Here is a 21,620-nt window from a genome sequence, read left to right on the forward strand (position 1 = left end):
CTGACCTGCAGGCACTGAAGGGATGGAGACTGTTATTCATAATAATAGTGTCGTATTTTATGAGAATCACTGATAGCAGTTTTTTAGTGATTTTTTTTTTTGTTAATGCTGTTAATAAATGCATTTGTTTTCAAAAAACTTGTTTGGAATATCCATGCTTTACTACCTACTAAAGGCCAAAATCTTTTATGCAATGACCTTTACAGGTCGCTTATATTACTTCACACAAAAAGTACGTCCATCTGCTCCTGGTTCGGCCCTCCGGTCCAAATTTAGAACCCAGTTTGGCCCGCGAGTCAAAAAGTTTGCCCACCCCTGGGCTAATTGGGTACCATGATTGGGTATAAAAGGAGCCTCCCCAAACATGCTCAGTCATTCACAAGCAAGGATGGGGCGAGGATCACCACTTAGTCCACAACTGCGTGAGGAAATAGTTGAACAGTTTAAGAACAACATTTCTCAAAGCAAAATTGCAAGGAATTTAGGGTTTTCAACATCTACGGTCCATAATATCATCAAAAGGTTCAGAGAATCTGGTGAAATCACTGCACGTAAGCGCCACGGCCGGAAAACAAGACTGAATGACCGTGACCTTCGATCCCTCAGACGCCACTGCCTTAAAAACTGACATGAGTATGTAAAGGATATTACCAAATGGGCTCAGGAAAACTTCAGAAAACCACTGTCAGTAAATACAGTTGGTCACTACATCAGTAAGTGCGGGTTAAAACTCTACCATGCAAAGCAAAAGCCGTTTATGAACAACATCCAGAAACGCCGCCGGGTTCTCTGGGCCCGAGCTCATGTAAAATGGACCGATGCACAATGGAAAAGTGTTTTGTGGTCTGATGAGTCCACTTTTCAAATTGTTTTTGGAAACACTGGACGTTGTGTCCTCCGGACCAAAGATGAAGCAGACCATCTGGACTGTTATCAACGCAAAGTTCAAAAGCCAACATCTGTGATGGTATGGGGGGGGCATTAGTTCCCATGGCATGGGTGACATACATTTCTAACATATGCTGCCATCCAAGCGACGTCTTTTTCACGGACGCTGCTGCTTATTTTAGCAAGATAATGCGTGTTACAACAGCGTGGCTTCGAAGTAAAAGAGTCCAGATTCTCCCCTGGCCCGCTTGCAGTCCCGACCTGTCTCCCATTGAAAATGTGTGGCCGTAATGAAGCGTAAAATACGACAGGGAAGACCGTGGACTGTTTAACAAGTGAAGCGGTTCATCAAGCAAGAATGAGAAAGAATTCCACATGAGAAGCTAGGAGAATTCGTCTCCTGTCTTCCAAAACGTTTGAGTGTTATTAAAAGGAAAGGTGATGTAACGAAGTGGTAAACATGCTGTTTCCCAACTTCTACTGCACGTGTTGCAGCCATGAAATTCTAAGATAATTATTATTTGAAAAATTAAATAAAGTTTATGAGTTTGAGCATTAAATATGTTGTCTTTGTAGTGTATTAAATTGAATATAGGTTGAAAAGGATTTTCAAATCATTGTACCGTAATTTTCGGACTATAAGTCGCGGTTTTTTTCATAGTTTGGGTGGGGGGGCGACTTATATGTGAATTTTTTTAAAAGGTTTCAAAAAAAAAGTGAAACCGCGATGTAGCAAGGGATTACTGTAATTTGAATTTCAAGTGACGTCAGTGGCGCGGCGGTTGTTTACATAAAGGACAAAGATTCGATCACGGGATGACGAAGGGCCCCACGTACTACCGGCATCATTAGCGGCTTTGTTTCTAAGTGACACGGAGGACGAAGAGTTTGAAGGATTTAAGGATTTGGAGTGACACAGAAGGTTTGAAATACTATTATGGCTTTTACGCACGCCCGGTCCTACTCTACGGAGCTCTCTTTCACCTCCGTGGATAGAAGTCGGGGGCCGGCGCTCGGCCGGGTGGCTGTCCGGGGACGGTGGATGGGGCTCGGTCATGGCTTTTACGCACGCCCGGTCCTATTCTATGGATCTCCCTTCCACCTCCGTGGCTGAAAGTCCACGCCGCCACACGCCTGGAAGTTGGTTTTGTTAAATAAAGAGCCGTTTACCAAACCCACGTCTTTCCTTGTACTTTGTTAACGCTACAATATAGTTACAGTGCCTTGCAAAAGTATTCGGCCCCCTTGAACCTTTCAACATTTCGCGACATTTCAGGCTTCAAACATAAAGATACAAAAGTTTAATTTTTTGTCAAGAATCAACAACAAGTGGGACACAATCGTGAAGTGGAACAAAATTTATTGGATAATTTAAACTTTTTTAACAAATAAAAAACTGAAAAGTGGGGCGTGCAATATTATTCGGCCCCCTTGCGTTAATACTTTGTAGCGCCACCTTTTGCTGCAATTACAGCTGCAAGTCGCTTGGGGTATGTCTCTATCAGTTTTGCACATCGAGAGACTGGAATTCTTGCCCATTCTTCCTTGCAAAACAGCTCGAGCTCAGTGAGGTTGGATGGAGAGCGTTTGTTTGTAAACAGCAGTCTTCAGCTCTTTCCACAGATTCTCGATTGGATTCAGGTCTGGACTTTGACTTGGCCATTCTAACACCTGGATACGTCTATTTGTGAACCATTCCATTGTAGATTTGGCTTTATGTTTTGGATCATTGCCCTGTTGGAAGATAAATCTCCGTCCCAGTGTCAGGTCTTTTGCAGACTCCAACAGGTTTTCTTCCAGAATGGTCCTGTATTTGGCTCCATCCATCTTCCCATCAATTTTAGCCATCTTCCCTGTCCCTGCTGAAGAAAAGCAGGCCCAAACCATGATGCTGCCACCACCATGTTTGACAGTGGGGATGGTGTGTTCAGGGTGATGAGCTGTGTTGCTTTTACGCCAAACATATCGTTTTGCATTGTGGCCAAAAAGTTTGATTTTGGATTCATCTGACCAGAGCACCTTCTTCCACATGTTTGGTGTGTCTCCCAGGTGGCTTGTGGCAAACTTTAAACGAGACTTTTTATGGATATCTTTGAGAAATGGCTTTCTTCTTGCCACTCTTCCATAGAGGCCAGAATTGTGCAGTGCACGACTGATTGTTGTCCTATGGACAGACTCTCCCACCTCAACTGTAGTTATCTGCAGTTCATCCAGAGTGATCATGGGCCTCTTGGCTGCATCTCTGATCAGTCTTCTCCTTGTTTGAGATGAAAGTTTGGAGGGACAGCCGGGTCTTGGTAGATTTGCAGTGGATTGGCAATGGCTTCCATTTCAATATAATTGCTTGCACAGTGCTCCTTGAGATGTTTAAAGCTTTTTGTATCCAAATCCGGCTTTAAGCTTCTCCACAACAGTATCTCGGACCTGCCTGGTGTGTTCCTTTGTCTTCATGGTTCTCTCTGCGCTTTAAACAGAACCCTGAGACTATCAAAGAGCAGGTGCATTTATACGGAGACTTGATTACACACAGGTGCATTCTATTTATCATCATCAGTCATTTAGGACAACATTGGATCATTCAAAGATCCTCACTGAACTTCTGGAGTGAGTTTGCTGCACTGAAAGTAAAGGGGCCGAATAATATTGCACGCCCCACTTTTCAGTTTTTTATTTGTTAAAAAAGTTTAAATTATCCAATAAATTTCGTTCCACTTCACGATTGTGTCCCACTTGTTGATTCTTGACAAAAAATTACAATTTTATATCTTTATGTTTGAAGCCTGAAATGTGGCCAAATGTTGAAAGGTTCAAGGGGGCCGAATACTTTCGCAAGGCACTGTATATACAAGATCTGTGGAATTACGACGAGGCTGACGTAAGGGCGCACGCGCGGCGTTGTTGACAAAGGACGAGGAATTTGATCGATGGATTTAATGATTTAGAGTGCACAGATGGTTTGATAATATCATTGCTTATATAATAGTTATTTGATATATAATTTATATATTGTTATATAGCCCTGTGGAATATTTTGAAGTGCAAGCGCCGTCAGCGGCGCGCACCCATTGTTGACATCAAGGACGATCGATGGATTTAATGAATTGGAGTGACACAGATGGTTTTATAAACGTGTTATTTATGTACAACCGTTTTTTTCCATGCATAATGCGCCCCCATGTATAATACGCACCCTAAAAATGGCATGTCGATGCTGGAAAAAAGCCTGTACCCATGTATAATACGCACCCAAATTTTGACATTATTTTTTTTTTCTTCATTTTTTTTTAAAAGTCCCAATGATCGTCACACACGCATCTGGGTGTGGTGAAATTTGTCCTCTGCATTTGACCCATCCACGTGTGATTTTGATCCATCCCCTGGGGGAGAGGGGAGCAGTGAGCAGCAGCGGCGCCGCGCTCGGGAATCATTTGGTGATCTAACCCCCCAATTCCAACCCTTAATGCTGAGTGCCAAGCAGGGAGGCAATGGGTCCCATTTTTATAGTCTTTGGTATGACCCGGCCGGGTTACTTAAGTCCGTAAACGTAAAATTATTTCAGAAAAAAGATCATCTTTGGGAACAACCGGATGTTATTCTGACGGTCAGTATCACTGCGCATGCAGTAGCAAACTCGATAGCGAAGAAATATGTGAGACTCTCAACGGGATCACCAATATTTGAGTGATGTTCCAGTTATTTATCACAATTAGTTTACCAAGTCTGTGTTTTGAGTTCCTCCAATAAACCCTGGTCCAAGCTGCACTTGGTCGCCCCGCTCCTTTCCACACTCCATCCGTGACAAGATTTTCTTCAAAAATTGTTGTACCATGATTTTCTTCAAAAAAAATAAATAAATAAATTGTACCCATGTATAATGCGCACCCCAGATTTTAGGACAATAAATTAGTTAAATTTTGCGCATTATACATGGGAAAAAACGGTAGTTTTTTAATAACTCTGAATGTTACGTCAGGCCCGTTCTCAGCTCTTCGTTTGTGTTTATGTCACGTTAGCATACCTATCGTTTAGCCTGTTGTTGCTCGTTCATGTCTGTTCTTGGTGTTGGATTTTGTCGAATAAATTTCCCCCCAAAATGCGACTTATACTCCGGAGCGACTTATATGTTTTTTTTCACGTTACTGTGCATTTTATGGCTAATGCGACCTATATTCCGGAGCGACTTTTAGTCCGAAAATTACGGTATTTTGTTTTTGTTTACATATTACACAATTTCCCAACTTCAACCGAACCCGGTTTGTACAACCAAACTCACTTTCTTGCTCCCGTGACGTTTTTTTTTGTATACTTTAAATCATGGCATGCATGCGCCCTATGATGCGGTGCGCCCTATGTGTGTGTTAAATACAGTAATGGCACACATAACTGAGACTGCGCCGTTTAGTACGGTGCGCCCTTTGGTCGTGAATATGCGGTATATGTATATGTAATATAAAGTATATACTATATACCCACACACATGGACGTTTTATGTAAAGTGCTGGTTACAGGTGTAGATGTTGTGATTTGTGCTTTACAAATAGTAATGTATTTATATTCGCGCACAGGTGTGAAACGCCGGTCCTTGAGGGCCTATCCTTTGTTTTAGTTGTTTACCTCCTCCAACACACCCGATTCAAATGATCATCTTATCATAAAGGGCTGCGAAAGCCTGATCACGATCATGTAACTCAGGTGCAGAGTTTGACACCTGTATAGTAGTTTCTCGTGATCTTCTATTGGTGTACAGGAGAACATTCGCTACATAAGATTCTTACCTACTCTCATTCCATTGTCTCTTTCCTCAGTGATGAGATTGGTGTGATTCCATGTCCAGAGGGACGTTACAACCGCAGCCCCATCGTGGTGTTGGAGAACAAGCTGGGTGTTGAGAGCTGGTGTCTCAAGTTTCTGCTGCCCTATGTACATAACAAGTTGTTACTCTACCGCCAGCAGAAACATTGGCTGGATAAGGAAGGTAACTGACATTCAGATTAGACAGTGATTTGTCTAAACCCAAACTAATATGCATATGCTTCCGGCATTATTATAACCCAAAATGTTTCTAATATTTTCAGGCTACGATAACGAGATTTACATCCATGTCCACAAATTTGGGTGACAGTCGATAAAGTTTCGTGAAAAGACAAAAAATACTAATTTTGTTAAGAATTTATCACCATTTATGTATATTTTGGAACCGTAATGGACTAGTTGCGCATATGTACAGTACACAGGTTAGCTGTGTTTGCCAATAGTTTTTTTTCCCTCTAAGGAAGAATTTCAAACTTGTAGGAGTGCCAACTAAAATGTAATGCATGTTAGTACGGATGTCATATGGCAGTTTTATAGCACAATAAAGCAGGAAACAAGAACAAAATTAGCACGTCACAGTGATCAACGTGAACCAGTCAGAAATGTCCAATTCGGCAGCGAACAAGTTATTTGTGATACTTGATCGGCTTAAATTAAAGGTTATGTATCACAGTAATAAATTCTACTGCTTTACGTTTTACTCATTCAGTTGGGGTATATATAAAGTGGAACAGCGATGCTTTTGTCTGATTTCCTCGTTTTGATACCATCACAGGTCCCTCCTTTCTGTTATGAGGTGCCGCTCAGAGCAAGCCGTTTTGGTGCGGTTTCTTTAAATGTAAATGAGATACTTCACACCCCACTCCCTCCAGGCCGCAAGAGGTGCACCTCCTTTTCCAGTCGACATATTTGTAGGTTTTTTAGCTGAGGTAGTGTTTACTTGCGCCACAAACTTTTTGATTGATTAAACGATCTCAACGGCAGAAGACTTGTCCATACATATATAACACGTAACAAAATAAATCCCCTCACAATATTTATGAACACGTAATCAATCATTGCAGTCAAGCTACGAAGTAAGCTAATGCTTGCGCTAGCGTGAGTATATACATTTCATTGTTATTACTGTCCACTGTTGTGCCGTTTGTCCGATCGCGGTTTGCTTCGTGTGAGCGCCGTTTGATTGACAAGACAAGCGTCTTTGGGTTTTTGAAAAGCGCTATATAAATTGAATGAATTATTATTATTATTATTATTTCCGGCGCGCTCGCTTAAAGCGTACACACGACTGCAGCCGTTACGCAGCGGCACGGCGACTAACGGTCGCCAGCAAATGTATTTTGTTGTCTCGATGACTTATGTTTGGTGTGTTGCTGAGACTATTTCATTTATGGTTATTTAGTATAGCGGAATTAGTTATGTAATGTGTGCCGTCTACTAGTGTTGTGTAACGTCAGAAGTTGAGCGTTGACTTACGTGCTGTATTTCTGTCTGTTGCAGAAACACACACACGCACACCCCACACACCCTTCACACGGTTCATACAATAATCACACACACAAGAATCACATTCACACGCCCAAGGACTCACCCATGTACACTCCACGCACCTGCTCTCACATCCGTACGACCAAACTTGTGCCTATACCCTTTTGCCAGTTTGCCTGTATGCCCCTTTGAGCCACAGTGCCTGTTCATTTTTGCCAATAATTCAGTAAAGCAATCAAAACTGAACCACGTCTTCCCTCCTGTGTTCTGACCGACACCGGGGGGCAAAAAGAGCATAACTATTCGAGCCAACCCCCTATACCAGCGGTGGCCAACCCGCGGCTCGCGAGCCGCATGCGGCTCTTTGGCTGGTTTCATGCGGCTCTTTTACGTTCATATCAACATTTGTGTTTATTTTTCGTGCGTATTTGCTTCGCTTGAGTTCAATATGGTATTTTGGTCAAACGCGCATGCGCGTGAGGTGAAATCCCGCAAAGGAGGAGGGACAAACAGAGCGATTGGTTTTGCTGGCTTTTTAATGAATGGCGACTGTGACTACGGGGGCCCATTAGGTCCAGAAAAGCTTAAAGTTGTTTTTTGTTGAACGCTATGGCAAGCCATTCTGCCTGATATGTCGGACGTCATTGGCGCATTTAAAAGCTTCAAATGGTCAGCGCCACTTCAGCTCACTTCATGCCAATATCGATAAGGACTTTGCAAAAGGGACTGAATTTCGCAAGCACAAGTTTGGAGACTTTGAAAAGTCAGGCAGAAAAATAGGTACAGTTTTTCAAAAAAATTACGAAGCACTCAGAGACTGTCACACTTGCATTGTTTCAACTGGCTTGGAACATTGCACGGGCTAAAAAGCCATACAATGAAGTGGAGTTTGTTAAAATATGCCTCAGTGACATTATTGAAATCTTGTCTCCTGAAAACGACAAACTAAAACGAATGGTCTGTCCCGCCACACATAGTAAGTGAAAAAACTTATGTTTTTGTTTGTGGAATTTGTTGAACTGAGAGTTTGTCTGTGTGAGACAATGCACACAATGTTCATTGTTGAAAATGTGGTCTTTGGTCTGTGGTTTTAGTACTGTAGGAGTCAATTTGTCATTATCATGTTGGTGCGTGACATAATGTCACACAATAAATTTGGCTGAGCAGAGGGGTGTGTGTGTGTGTGTGTGCGTGCGTGCGTGCGTGCGTGCGTGCGTGCGTGCGTGCGTGCGTGCGTGCGTGCGTGCATGACCACAGATGTCAGTGCGACAGGTCTGTAGTCATTCAAACCCGTGATGGCGGGCTTCTTGGCCACTGGAACGATGGTGGAGCTCTTGAAGCACGAGGGCACCTCACACAGCTCCAGAGAACGGTTGAAGATCCGTGCAAAGGTGGGCGCCAGCTGCTCAGCGCAGACTTTCAAGCAGGAAGGTGACACGCCGTCTGGGCCCGGTGCCTTCCTGGTCTTTTGTCTCCGGAACATCTGGCGCACTTCCTCCTCGCGGATCTGGAGTGCGGGCGCGGCCTCTGCAAGAGAGAGAGTGGGTGACAACGATGATAGAGGTGTGGACAGAGTAGTTGTGGGGAGAGGTGAGTATGTAGATTGTGCTGCAGGAAGTCCCGTTGTGTGGGAGGACCGATCAAACCTGCAGTAGAACCTGTTTAGCTGGTTAGCAAGCCTTGGGCTCTCGTTTCTTGTACCCCGTGATGCTCTGCAGACCTTTCCACACTGTTGAGGGATCAGGATTGGCAGAGAGGTGTCTCTTCAGGTTCTCCCCGTAACACCTCCTGGCTTTCCTGACCTCTCGGTTCAGTGTGTTTCTGGTCTGCTTGAACAGGTCGCGGTCGCCGCTCCTGTAGGCCTCCTCCTTGACTTTGCGCAGCCTCCTGAGGTTCGGTGTAAACCAAGGTTTGTCGTTGTTGTACGTGCAGAAGGTCTTAGTCTGCACACACAGATCCTCACAAAAACTGATGTTTGATGTGACAGTGTCAGTGAGTTCATGCAAGTCTGAAGTTGCAGCCTCGAAAATTCCCCAATCGGTGCAGTCAAAGCAGGCTTGGAGGTCCTGCCTTGACTCCACTGTCCACTTCCTCACAGTCCTCACCACAGGCTTAGAAGTTTTTAGTTTCTGCCTGTAGGCCGGGATCAGATGAACTAGACAGTGGTCCGAGAGTCCTAAAGCTGCACGAGCCGCAGAGTGGTATGCATCCTTGATCACGGTGTAGCAGTGGTCCAGAGTCTGTGCCCCTCTGGTGGGACACGTTACGTGCTGTCTGTATCTGGGGAGTTCGTGTGCGAGGTTCGCCCTGTTAAGATCACCCAGAACAATGATTAGTGAATTTGGTAGAAGTTTCTCCATGTCTGTTACCTGGTCAGCCAGCATCTGCGTGGCTTCACTCGCACGTGCGTGTGGTGGAATGTAAACAGCCGCCATGACGATCGAGGAGAACTCCCGCGGTGAATAGAACGGCCGGCAGTTTATGAAAAGTGTTTCTAGGAGAGGGCTGCAAAACTCTTTCAACACCGTGACATCAGTACACCAACGTTCATTAATGTAGAAACAGAGACGCCCTCCCTTTGATTTTCCGGAGAGCTCCGCGCTGCGGTCTGCACGAGTTAGCCGAAAACCCGCTAGCTCCACGGCGTGGTGGGGGGTTCGTTCGCTGAGCCACGTTTCAACGAAGCACAGCGCCGCGGATCTGCTGAAGTCCGTGTTCCTTGAAGTGAGGAGCAGCAGTTCGTCCATCTTGTTCGCCAGGGAGCGGACATTCGCCAGATGAATTGACGGTAGGGCAGAACGGAACCCTCTCTGCCTCAGCTTTACAAGTGCTCCGGCTCGTTTTCCGCGCCGCCGTCGGGCTAGCTTGTATAGCACCGCCGCTCCGGCTAGAATCTCCGACAAACAGTCTGAATCAGAGAGAACAGGAGAGAAAATACCAGAAGAAGACTGTCCGATGTTTAACAGCGCTTCTCTGGTAAAAGTGATCCGGGATGGACAGCAGAGGACACAGAAAACACACAAAATAAGACAAAGAAACAGAGAGCGACTCACCGTGGCTGCCATCCGCGGCGCCATCATATGACGTCATGACGTTATTGTTATCACTGTGCAATAACATCCTGTTCTCGCCACATAAATGTTATTAGTTGCCTGAATGTTGTCAGTCACTTAAATGTCGTACAGAGGCCGAGATCGACCGGAGTCAAATTCCCTGTTTGGCATGCCAAACCTGGCCAATAAAGCTGATTCTGATTGTTATTTTTCAGAGAAGCAGATGCCATTGACATTTGCAATTTTTAATGTTAATACGCAGTATCTAACAGACTGTCCCTCGTTATATTGCAGTTTACCTTTCGAGACCTCGCTGTTTCGCGGATCTGTGGGAGGATGTCAGTGTAGCATGCTTTAATTAATTTATTATTTTTACAACGTAGGAATGGTAAAAGGTAAACTGAATGCCCTTATATTGTGCTTTTATTGACACCATAGTGTTCAAAGCCCTAAAAAGTGTCAAAATCACCTATTTACACACCAGTGCTTCTTCATTGTCACCTAAAAAGAAGATGATGGTATCAAAAAATAAGCGAGCACAAATTAGTATTCATCATTTCCATCAACTTTTGTTTTGCACAACATGTGTTTAAAATTGCATTAATCCACCAGGATTTGGCTGAAATGCACCGTGGGGTTCTAGTTCAAAGGGACACTAAACCGAGTTGAACATTGGCACTTTAATGATATGTCTTTATGTAAAAATGATGTCAGCACTAATATTCAAGGCACTAAAAGAATCTGTAGTGATTTAAGGGCTTTTGGGGAATGAGATTTGCGACAAATTGGCCCACTTTTGGAGCTATTACGTCACCAGAGTCCTGCAAGCAACCATTGTAATGCGTATTGTTTTCTGGCTTGGCTTCTCATGTTCTGTTGTCACATAGTATCTGAAATGGTGATTAATTGCCACCAAAATTCATATGCACATTACTACTAGTCACTAGTGTTCACTTCAACCTATGAAAATATGAAAGACATTAGCAGAACTATTTCAGCTTATTACCAGCTTGACATTGGTGCTCTGTGTCACAGACACCACGCTGTCAATCAGCAGCCAGAGCTCCCTCCCTGACACCAACTTCATTGACTGAAGCTGGTGAGGTGGCACCTTCTTCTCCGGAGCTGTTGGTGGCGGCCGCCTGCCGTGCGTACATGCCCGCATGCATCGTCACGTTGCCAGTCAGCCGGCTCATGTTTATCAATTTTGTTTAAATAATTGCGAGACAACCCCAGAGGTCCGCTTGAATTTGACTTGAAAAGATTGGGAGCACCATAGACAATAGAGAATGCTCTCTAAACACCGTGGACTTCATTTTGGCCCTCGGGGTCACTAAAAGATCTAAGGTTTCGGGACGGACCGTAAGGTACAACTAGGGAGGACTTTTGCTATCTTGATTTTACCAGGAATTATCCCACTATTAAAGGATAAGTTGCATATGTATGTGAGTGGTGCAATTATTCTTTGCTATGGCTTTTATTAATTTCATATCTTACTATAGATCAGGGGGCGGCTCGGTGCCGCACTGGGTAGCACGTCCGCCTCACAGTTCGGAGGGTGCGGGTTCGATTCCACCTCCGGCCCTCCCTGTGTGGAGTTTGCATGTTCTCCCTGGGCCCGCGTGGGTTTTCTCCGGGCACTCCGGTTTCCTCCCACAACCCAAAAACATGCTTGGTAGGCCGATTGAGCACTCCAAATTGTCCCTGGGTGTGAGTGTGTATGGTTGTTTGTCTCTGTGTGCCCTGCGATTGGCTGGCAACCGGTTCAGGGTGTCCCCCGCCTACTGCCCGATGACGGCTGGGATAGGCTCCAGCACGCCCGCGACCCCCGCGGGGACTAAGCGGTACAGAAAATGGATGGATGGATGGACTATAGATCAGGGGTCACCAACACGGTGCCCGCAGGCACCAGGTCGCCCGTGAGGACCGCATGAGTCGCCCGCAGGACTGTTCTAAAATTAGCTCAAATTGCGGCACTCGTCAGTGAGCTGCATCTATTTATTTTACAGTCAAACCTCGGTTTTCGAACAAATCGGAATTCGAACAAAAAATTCGAGATTTTTTTGCTTCGGTTGTTGAATAGAATTCGGAGGTCAAACCTCGCGAGATGAGCCAGGAGGACCCGAGTAAACCCAACCGCGCGGCCCGTTTGCCGACTGACTCCGTAGTTATTGCATTTTCGGTACTTTGAGGATTGTATTAACCCCTAATCAAAGAAATCAAGTGGGAGCAGTAAAGCCATCCTAAACACAAAGACGCTCATAAAGCATTGCGACAATGAGCGCCCGGCGCGCTGCGGTTGCGCGATCGGACCAAATTAAGCTCCCTGCGCACTGAGGTCCACTTAAATTTTGGAAAGTACATCAGGACTTTAAAAATATTTTCTAAATTTCAGCGACGGCTCTGTCACAATAATGCAACCAGCGCGGTGCAGTTGCGCGTTCGGCGGTGAGCTGCAGTTGCGCGTTCGGACAAAATTAAGTTCCCTGCGCACTTAGATCCACTTAAATTCCTTAAAGTACATCAGGACTTTAAAAATATTTTCTAAATTTCAGCGACGGCTCTGTCACAATAATGCGACCAGCGGGGTGCAGTTGCGCGGTCGGCGACGTGCTACGGTTGCGCGTTCGGCGGTGCGCTGCAGTTGGGCGATCGGACTAAAATGCGCAAATGAAAAAATGCTAAAAAAAAAAAAAAAAGAAAAAAAAAAAAAAGGACGTTTTTTTATTCTTGGAACGGACAAAATTTTTTTCCGTTACTTGTAATGGGAAAATAGATTCGGAATTTGACCGATTCGCTTCTCGAACCGCCTTCTGGAACGGATTGTGGTCGAAAACAGAGGTTTGACTGTATTTTTGCTATTCTTGTTAAAATCACACTTACATGTGAACTAGAAATGACAATAATAACACATAGTGAAAGCTAAATTGAGCAAATTGGCTATTTCAGAAGTGTGTCAAACTGGTAGCCCTTTGCCTTAATCAATACCCAGGAAGTAGCTCTCGGTTTAAGAAAGGTTGATGATATAGATCAGGGGTGGGCAAACTACGGCCCGCGGGCCACATCTGGCCCACGGGACCGTTTAATCCGGCCCGCCAACCCTGAATTAATTGTATTATTAAACTTTTTTTTTTGTCATTTTGCCTGCAATGACTGCGTTTCCCCAGTAGATGGGGAACCGCTCGCCTGCGCATTTACTACCGGAAGCCGTGTCAGAAAGCTCGGTGCACACTCACAAGTGCGTGTACGTACGTACTCAGTAGTACGGACATGGCGCACTCGCGCTCTATTTGTATCAGTCCCGAATTTAGAGCGTGGGCTGTGACGATAGCATTCTTGTAATTCGCTCGCTGAGCTTTCAGATACAGTTTTACGCTAAAGCCACCTCAAAGATCACATCGTCTCCAGACTCCCCCCAACATTCGATCCGTTCCAGTTTGCCTACCGGCAGAACCGCTCCACTGAGGATGCCATCTCCTCCGTTCTTCACCTGAGCCTGGCTCACCTGGAGGAGAGGAACACCCACGTGCGGTTGCTGTTCCTGGACTTCAGCTCAGCGTTTAATACCATCATTCCACAACATCTGGTGGAAAAACTGGAACACCTGGGCTTCAGCACCCCCCTTCGGAACTGGCTGCTAGACTTCCTCACCAACAGACCTCAGTCAGTCCGGGTCGGACAGAACACCTCCGATGTCATCACCCTCAGCACAGGCTCCCCTCAGGGCTGCGTCCTGAGCCCCCTGCTGTTCACCCTGATGACACACGACTGCGCCCCCAGGTTCACCACCAATCACATCGTGAAGTTTGCAGACGACACAACGGTGGTGGGCCTCATCAGGGACAACAACGACCTGGACTACAGAGAGGAGGTGGAGCAGTTGGTGGGCTGGTGCAGAGAAAATAGCCTGATCCTGAATGTGGAGAAGACGAAGGAGATCATCGTCGACTTCAGGAAGAACCAGCCTCACCACGCTCCACTGATCATCAACAGCTCAGCTGTGGAGGTGGTCAGCAGCACTAAATTCCTGGGAGTCCACATCACAGACGACCTCACCTGGTCTGTGAACACCACAACACTGGTCAAGAGGGCACAGAAGCGCTTGTACTTCCTGCGGAGGATGAGGAGAGCCCACCTGCCCCCACCCATCATGAGGACGTTCTACCGAAGCACCATAGAGAGCATTCTGACAAGCTGTCTCTCGGTGTGGTGTGGAGGTTGCAGCGCCTCCGATTGGAAGAACCTGAGGAGAGTGGTGAGGACAGCAGAGAGGATCATCGGGGCTCCTCTTCCCTCCATTCAGGACTTGTCATCCCAGCGCTGCGTGTCCCGAGCCCGAAATATTATCAGTGACCCATCACACCCCCACCATGGACTGTTCTCCCTGCTGCCCTCTGGGAAGAGGTTTCGCAGCATCCGCTGCAGGTCCACCAGGTTCTGCAATAGTTTTTTCCCTGCTGTCGTCAGACTGCTGAACATTCAAACGTAGCATTCCTCTGCACACTTGTAAATACTGTTTTTGTCTCCTGCACTGTTCACATACTTTATCACTGCTGCACTTTGTACTTTATAATTATCTTATCTCATATTTTTATATAGAATGTCACTTTTTTTCAACCAGCCGAAATACCTCTACATTGCTGAAAGCCGTATGCAACGAAATTTCGTTTTGTACACACCTAGTGTTGACAAAATGACAATAAAGTTCTGTCTAAACCTTCCCCTGGAATCCTTCCATTAAAATGAGTGGCCCGAAGAAAAGAAGTGAGTGCCGAATGTTAAAAGAGTGGCCAATTTGGCTCGACGTACGCGACGTGACGTTCAGCCACATCAACCCGTCACAGATCGAGGTAAACGGATCTCCTAAGAATTGCCACAACAAATTTTACTCCAGACTATGATGCACTAGCAAAAAAGGGAGACCAACAACACTGTTCCCACTGAAAATGAAGGGGAGGCTCTCAAGTTTGTTGTAAAAAAATGCATTTTGAATATGATTTGTACACATAGCAGGGATTGAAACTAGCGACCATTCTCATTTTCAAACAATGCAGGATGCTCAAGGACATTGATGCACCACCTGTTTGCGACTAATCTTAACCTGTAAAGTTCTTAAGGCTTACTTTAAGGAAGTGTTTCCCGTTTCCTCACCTCTGTTACCAGGTGTTTGTGAGTTAAAACTCTGCTCTGATGTTCAGATACCCCTCACTGTGTTGCCGTTTTGATTACTTTATTTGGATGTATGCTTTCACCGATTCTTCAAGATGATATATTTGGTCAGAATGTTTGCTGTTTGATGTGATCTCATAAGATGAACATTTTTCATTAATCTGACCTGCAGGCACTGAAGTGATGGAGACTGTTATTCATAATAATAGTGTCGTATTTTATGAGAATCACTGATAGCAGTTTTTTAGTGTTTTTTTTTTTTTAATGCTGTTAATAAATGCATTTGTTTTCAAAAAACTTGTTTGGAATATCCATCCTTTACTACCTACTAAAGGCCAAAATATTTTATGCAATGACCTTTACAGGTCGCTTATATTACTTCACACAAACACTATGTCCATCTGCTCCTGGTTCGGCCCTCCGGTCCAAATTTAGAACCCAGTTCGGCCCGCGAGTCAAAAAGTTTGCCCACCCCTGATATAGATGATGTTTTTATAATTAAGGGTTAAATTTGACTTGACCTGATTCAATTCTCAAATGCAGCTGACTCTTTGGTCAATGGCAAATTTTGTGCTAACAATGCAGAGCATACATTTTTTGTGTTTTATTTGACACCGACAAACAGTCGGAAGCAACATTGCCTTATATGCTCTCACCACCCATAATGCATCGCGTGGTGCAATAATTTTAATCTGTAGCATTAATCCTTGTTACAAATCTGTTTGTTACCAGGAGTTAAATTTGTCATAGCTAAATGTTGTTGCTTTATTGTCATATTTTTTCCGCTTAAAAAACATGACTAAGTTGTGTGTGAAATTGTGACATCCAGGTCAATTCCTCATTTCTAATTGCAATGAAATGGGCAATGTTGGTAAAAGGTAAATACTGACATGCACAATGAATTCACTGCTAAGATGTGGTTGTGTTTGATTTAGAAGGGGGGTGACTTAATTCTCGTTAGCAAGTACAGCAATCCCTCGTTTTTCGCGGGAGATGCATTCCAGAACCACCTGCGTAAAAAAAAAAAGATACTGTATATATATTATTTAGAAATTTAAACACCTTTGTATTGAAATTTCCAACACATGGTGTTGGCTGCTCGAGGGCATGGATGTATTGCAAGTCAATTAGAAGAGTGGTTTTTCCTTGCCAAGCAATGCAACTATACCCCCGGCCGGGTCATACCAAAGACTATAAAAATGGGACCCATTGCCTCCCTGCTTGGCACTCAGCATTAACTGTTGGAATTGGGTTAGATCACCAAATGATTGCCGAGCGCGGCACCGCTGCTGCTCACTGCTCCCCTCTCCCCCAGGGGAAGGATCAAAATCACACGGGGATGGGTTAAATGCAGAGGACATATTTCACCACACCCAGATGTGTGTGTGACGATCATTGGGACTTTAACTTTAACTTTTAACTTTAACTTGTTCACCTTCAGAATTAAGACAGGTGCCATCATTGTTTACGTTGCTACGCATGTTGCGTAGCGTGTGTAACATGCGTAGTGATGCAAGTCGTGCTGACTGGAATCGGTAAGGGAATTGTTAGCAAAATAGCAAACGAATCCAAGGAATTGGTAACAAATTGGTAACGAACCGGTTCTCAAAAAGAACCGGTTCTCAATTCCCATCCCTAGTAGCATTCTTCCAAAGTGCGATCGCCATTTATTTTCTTGAGTGGTACACTTGCAATATTGTTGGTCAATGTTGCACAAGAAAATAAATATTTCCTCAGACATGCCGAAATTCTCCATCCATTGTCCATATGTGAATCTGGGAACTGCTACATCCCACCTGTCACACGCAGAGACAGAACGACCATGTGCTCCATGGACTTTATTGAATTGGGGGAAAGTGTAAGTGGAAAGCTGGATTGCTGGCTTGGCTAGTGTTGCTGGGCGGCGGAGCGGGACTAGCGGAGGACATAGTCAGAGCCGAAGATCGTTGCTGACTGCAGTGGCAACCTGGCAGGTAGCAGGAACCAACCTGATGAAGAGAGCAGCAGAGCGAGCGTGCAGGACAGCGGAGCTCAGCATGTAGTTGCACTCAGGGCCAAGCGGATGGTCGGGGTGGGTGGCGATCAGAACGTGGTCAAGGACAGGCAAGTGGTCAGGACGGGCGGCGACCAAGGCGAGTTAGGTCAGTACACAGGCAAGGTTAGCAACGGGTATCAGTCGGGTGAAGCACAATGAGCACACGAATGGTATCATAGGGCAGGACAAGAGGACGAACTGACAGCGTGTAAACCGGAGTCCAGAGTAGGCTGTTTAACAAGCGAGAACAGGTGCCAGTGATCAGCTCAATTGTATGGGCGTGGCTGAGAACGATTGGCGGCAAGGAAAAGCCACCAACTGGATGGCAGGTGGCACGGGCACGTGACACCACCAGTTGGTTGGCCTGAAAAAGGTCCAGACTCTTGGGCATTTTCAGCGCTGTAACAAAGCAAGGATCTGGTAAAAAGGAGAGAGGAGGTTGAAGCAAACAAAGCCGTGTGGTAAATGACATAAAAAATTAGCTTTGCGTGCCAGCATTTCCTTTGTTATATGTTGATTGAGACGAGAGCATGAAATATAATTTTACTCTCGTTTTGTTGACAAACACAAATGGATGCTTTTGAGTACAGTAGAGCACAGTAGTGGAGGAGGTTAGATATGGTTGGTGAAAACGAGGCTTTCGAGTCATTTGTTCTTTGAAGCCAAAACACGTAATGATAATGCTAGAAATATTGTTCAGGGCTGTCAGTATTTAAGGTACATTTTTCATATGGACAGTTAGTCTGTCAAATCAAAGTCACCAATTTTTACCGCAAAGTTGATGAAATTGGCCTGCATCAGCGAGTGATCTCACAAATGCACTTCTGGAAGAAACACTCTACACCAGGCGTCGGGAACCTATGGCTCACGAGCCAATATGGCTCTTTTGGTGACGTTATTAAAAAGAATACATTGGTACACTCAAAGAATTGTTGGTCTTAATTAAAATACGTACATGCATTTAATTGTATCTAGCCTATCTTTTTTTTTTTTAAATGGTATGGCTCTGACGGGAAATTATTTGTAAAAAATGGGCATGTATGGCTCTGTCCGCCAAAAAGGTTCCCGACCACTGGTCTACACCTTGTCATAATTTTATAAAGTCTTTGAAAAATAATATAAAATACTTTATACCAGCTGGTAATGTGTGATTTACTGCTTGGTAATGGATGATTTAAAAAAATGGGTCCACATGTTGCCGTTTACACAAAACAATACTATAGCTTTGTGTTCAAACAATAGGACCTGAGTTAACAAATTTTCATGTTTGTGATATTTTTGTTTGGTGGTGTGAATCATAAAATGTAACATTTAAAATAGTTGAAAGACATGTAAAATGTCATGTTACAATAAAGTTTGGAAAACTATGATGGACAAACATTATAGAATGAAACTGACATTAATGATCATGTTTGTTTTCCCTCAGCTTTAGTGGATATCACATCCACCCTCTTGCTGCTTAATCCTGACTTCACAACTGCTTGGAATGTCAGGTACCAACAAATCCTTAATTGCAGCTGGCATTCTCAATGGTACATTGCCTCAAGATGCCTCAGCCTCCTTCCTGACAGCAGTACCTGGAATATGCTGTGACCAGGGTGGGAGGGGTCTGCAGAGATTATCTGTGCTCTTTGAAAAAAGTAACCGTGTACATTGTAACACACAACATTCATGTGTCATTGGCAATGGGGATGCGCTGGAACCGAAAACTAAAAATGAGGAAGACAAAAGCCGAAAACTGAAACACTGAAAAACCAAAACACCGAAAAAAATGAAATACCTTAAAATCTCCTGGATCATTTTCTTGAGTTTACCAAATTTTTACAATTTAGAGCGCTCACGTTTCTTACAAGTGATATGCATGCATTCATGATCGCATTAGAGCCTTCTTATCTGAGGCCAACGGCCAACTGCTGTGGGGATTTTGCCCACCTCTGTTAAGTTCAGCGGGCCGTTGGCATCTCTTTCTTCGAAATCTAATCTTAAACTGAGCATCAAGACACTGCCGTGTGTCATCCCTGCTGTCACAGCCAGCCAGCAAGCACTCTTGGTGTGGTAACCAGTACAAAACCCTGGTCCCCCCCCCCCCATATCGTTGATACATAAAACGGACAGTAAAGACGGCCCAACATTGGCACTGTATTAAAAAAATTATGTGAGTACTACAATTACCCCCCAAAACAATATTTCGGGACAGAGTGGTGGTAAACTTACTGATGCTCTCTTTTTGGGTGGAGTCTGCTTGATTGACACATCAGCCTGACTACATCAGCGAAGGAAGCGAAGGCATGTTACTCTTTTTTTCTGGCTTGCTTACTATGCTTAGTAAACACCCTATCGTTATGGAATCCAGTACCGTAATTTTCGGACTAAAAGCCGCTCCGGAATATAGGTCTCATTAGCCATAAAACGCACAATAGCGTGAAAAAAAATATATATATAAGTCGCTCCGGAGCATAAGTCGCATTTTGGGGGGAAATGTATTCGACAAAATCCAACACCAAGAACAGACATGAACGAGCAACAACAAGCTAAACGATAGGTATGCTAACGTGACATAAACACAAACGAAGAGCTGAGAACGGGCCTGACGTAACATTCAGAGTTATTTAAAAAAAAGACTGAAAAAAAGCTGACGGCGCTTGCACTTCAAAATATCCCACAGGCCCATATAACGATATATAAATTAGATATCAAATAACTATTATATAAGCAATAATATTATCAAACCATCTGTGCACTCTAAATCATTAAATCCATCGATCAAATTCCCCGTCCTTTGTCAACAACGCCGCGCGTGTGCCCTGACGTCACTCTCGTCGTTATTCCACAGATCTAGTATATAACTATATTGTAGCGTTAACAAAGTACAAGGAAAGACGTGGGTTTGGTAAATGGCTCTTTATTTAACAAAACAAACTTCCAGGCGTGTGGCGGCGTGGACTTCTATCCACGGAGGTGAAAGAGAGCTCCGTAGAGTAGGACCGGGCGTGCGTAAAAGCCATAATAGTTTTTCAAACCTTCTGTGTCACTCCAAATCCTTAAATCCTTCTAACTTTTCGTCCTCCGTGTCACTTAGAAACAAAGCCGCTAATGATGCCTGTAGTACGTGGGGCTCTTCGTCATCTTCGTCATCCCGTGATCAATCTTTGTCCTTTTTGTAAACAACCACCGCGCCACGCCGCGTCGCGCTGCTGACGTCACTTGAAATTCAAATTACAGTAATCCCTTGCTACATCGCGGTTCATTTATCGCGGTTTCACTTTTTTTTTTTTTGAAAATGTTTGAAAAAAAACACAAGTCGCTCCTTATTATAAGTCGCCCCCCCACACAAACTATGGAAAAAAATGCGACTTATAGTCCGAAAATTACGGTATTTTTTAATGTTTAAAGGAACACTACGTAAACCGGGCTGAACATAGGCACTTACATGATGGATCAATATTGAAAAATTATTCTACAATTCCCCCTGAAAAACAACTCACGAGATTTAACGGTATTTTGACACAACTTGGCGGTGGACTTACTGACGCCCACTTTTTGGGTGGAGCCTTCCTGATTTGGCACATTAGCCTGACTGTCAGAGAAGGAAACAAAGGCATGTTACTCTTGTTTCCTGCTTGGTTACCGTAATTTCTGGACTATAAGCCTCACCTGATTTTAAGCCTCACCAGCAAAAATTAGGGGAAAATATTATATATATTTTTTCATACATAAGCCACACCGTATTAAAAGCCGCATGTGCCTGCGAGTTGTTTACAAAGAAAGACGATGCACAGAAATAGTTTTCAAAGTTTTAATAACATACCTTAACTTTTCTGCCAAACAATGCCTGTGACGCGGCAGTAACACAGCAGCAATACGGAAGTAACACAGCACTAATAGAGCCGGATAAAAAAAACATACCGGTAAAAGTCACTGAGACACGGCAGTAACACAGCAGCAACACGGTAGCACAGCACTAACATCCATCCATCCATCCATCCATCCATCCATCCATCCATCCATCCATCCATCCATCCATCCATCCATCCATCCATCCATCCATCCATTTTCTATTCTGCTCGTCCCTACGTGGGGCACGGGCGTGCTGGAGCCTATCCCAGCAGTCATCGGGCAGGAGGTGGGGGACACCCTGAACCAGTTGCCAGCCGATACAGCACTAACGGTGCTGG

General features: G+C 44.4%; 1 protein-coding gene across 4 annotated transcripts in view; it reads left to right on the forward strand.

Moving 5' to 3' along the window:
* The window catches only part of ptar1 (protein prenyltransferase alpha subunit repeat containing 1), a 71,345-nt gene that overhangs the window by 5,025 nt on the left and 44,700 nt on the right, over positions 1 to 21,620 (forward strand). For all 4 annotated transcript variants that reach the window (XM_037259515.1, XM_037259514.1, XM_037259516.1 and 1 more), the window contains exons 2-3: positions 5,694 to 5,863; positions 18,872 to 18,938. In XM_037259515.1, coding sequence (XP_037115410.1) covers positions 5,694 to 5,863; positions 18,872 to 18,938 — 237 coding nt within the window. The remainder of the gene's footprint in view (positions 1 to 5,693; positions 5,864 to 18,871; positions 18,939 to 21,620) is intronic.

Source organism: Syngnathus acus, chromosome 9 (assembly GCF_901709675.1).
Source record: "Syngnathus acus chromosome 9, fSynAcu1.2, whole genome shotgun sequence".
Classification (NCBI taxonomy): domain Eukaryota; kingdom Metazoa; phylum Chordata; class Actinopteri; order Syngnathiformes; family Syngnathidae; genus Syngnathus; species Syngnathus acus.